Consider the following 1,816-nt stretch of genomic DNA (forward strand, 5'->3'; position numbering starts at 1 on the left):
TGAGCTAAATATTTAAGTTTAAAGCTAAATATTTAGCTAGCTAGCTAAATATTTAAGTTGCAACTTAAATATTTAGCTATCAAGTTAAATATTTAGCTATATAAATGTATGAATCATACGGTGAAAAACTGACTTTGAAAAATAAATCTGTTCTTTTTTTCTTATAAAAGACTAAATAACACAAAAATATTGGTGGTGATTTTCGACTGTGTAACCTTACAAACGGCACCCCATATCTGCTGCCTAACGTGCCAGACTTTTATATTAGAATCATCTGAGAAATGACAGACTTGTAGCTATTTTGGTCAAACCTTGATTATAACTGACTTTATCTAAAATCCTATAATATTACACAATCGTTTACTGCACGATTCACAGCTTTGACCAAAGCTCAGTATCTGGAAAACCAACTGAGTTCTAGCCATGTTTATGGTTTCATTATCAATAGACTATGGCAGCTATTTTTAATCAGTTTGTCTTCAAAGGTTAATCACTCGTAGATGTTCATCAAATTATCATTTTATAAAAGTTTTATTAGAATTTGTTCAGTGGTTCATGACATATTGTAGGGGACACACACTTAGCCCAAAACACTATTGTCTGCCTTCACTTTTCATCAGCTGGCGATAAATATATTAATCGTGGACATAGGTTCTCAAAGAATAAATTTTCAGTGAACTCATCCTTCTTTCTTCCTTTTATCCCATTCTAAATGATTACATGAACTGATCCCATCAGCACAGAGTGGCTGTATAATCATCTCTGTGTCTGTCTGTGTTTATCCTTTAACAGTACTCCCCCACTATGAGGGCCACCTACCTGTCCATGACCGAAGAACAAAGTAGACACTTTGGAGGCGACTTCCAAGCATAGACTTCTTTACTTGTCGAAGGTGGGAAGCTGCTTCACTTTCCATCAAAAAAGCAGGACTTTGTGGCTGTCAGAGGTATCACAAAGACAAAGTCTGGTCAAGTCCAGCCTGTGCATTTCCAGGTCAACAGGAAAAAGCAACATTTGTACTGTTCTTTTCAGTATTTAAAGCTCCTAGCTTTCTGCCCTTTTTTTTAAAGGAAGTGTAATAGATAGCTGAGGGTAGTACCTTTTTCAGCTGCGACATCAGTCATAAAGCTGGCGTATGGAGGAAAGAGTAGAAGTCTTCCTCCAGGCTAAGCTAAAGGCTAATCAAACGATGGTCAGTGGTGCTGAGTGCCTGTGTAACGGTCTATGCTGGGTGGGGGGGATCCTGGTTCTTAAGTACCACTATCCTGCAAGTTTTACTTGTTTCCCTGTTCTAAAACACCTGATTGAATAACAGCGTTACCTCTTCAAGTTCTACAGAAGATTTTTCATCACCCAACAAACAAATTAAGCAAGCACCATGTTGTTTTATTTTTATTTTTTTTTACAAAAGTTGTTTCACAGGCTTGATTAAAAGAATAATTAAATGGGCCTTTGTTTGGCTAGTTGTCATCCCTAAATCAGAGGCGTACGCTCATTTTCACAGAGAGCCACATGAGCGCAGCCCTCAAAGGTTCACTTGTGTTTAACTTTAACTAAACACAAAGCGTCACCTTGTCTTATTGTTACAGCTGAGCACAGCTAATAAGCCATAACTGAACTCTACCTGTCCTGATGCATCTCAGTAAACCAGGTAAAAAATCAAAAAGAAAAAAATTGTATAGGTCCTCTGGACGGGTTCTTCTCTAATGAAACGTTTCATCTCTCCTCCAAGAGACTTCTTCAGTCTGAGAGTTTCAGGCAAAATTCAGGCTTTTAAATCACACACACGACAGGCCCTGGAGCAGTGTGGTTATCC

General features: G+C 37.8%; 1 protein-coding gene across 2 annotated transcripts in view; it reads left to right on the forward strand.

The window, feature by feature from the left end:
• ttyh2 (tweety family member 2) overlaps positions 1–1,816 on the forward strand; it is a gene marked incomplete in the record, with an annotated part of 93,039 nt that overhangs the window by 89,175 nt on the left and 2,048 nt on the right. For both annotated transcript variants that reach the window (XM_014010479.1, XM_014010480.1), the window contains 1 exon segment: positions 793–892. In XM_014010479.1, the coding sequence (XP_013865933.1) occupies positions 793–873 (81 nt within the window).

Source organism: Austrofundulus limnaeus, unplaced genomic scaffold, assembly GCF_001266775.1.
Source record: "Austrofundulus limnaeus strain Quisiro unplaced genomic scaffold, Austrofundulus_limnaeus-1.0 Scaffold69, whole genome shotgun sequence".
Taxonomy (NCBI): Eukaryota; Metazoa; Chordata; class Actinopteri; order Cyprinodontiformes; family Rivulidae; genus Austrofundulus; species Austrofundulus limnaeus.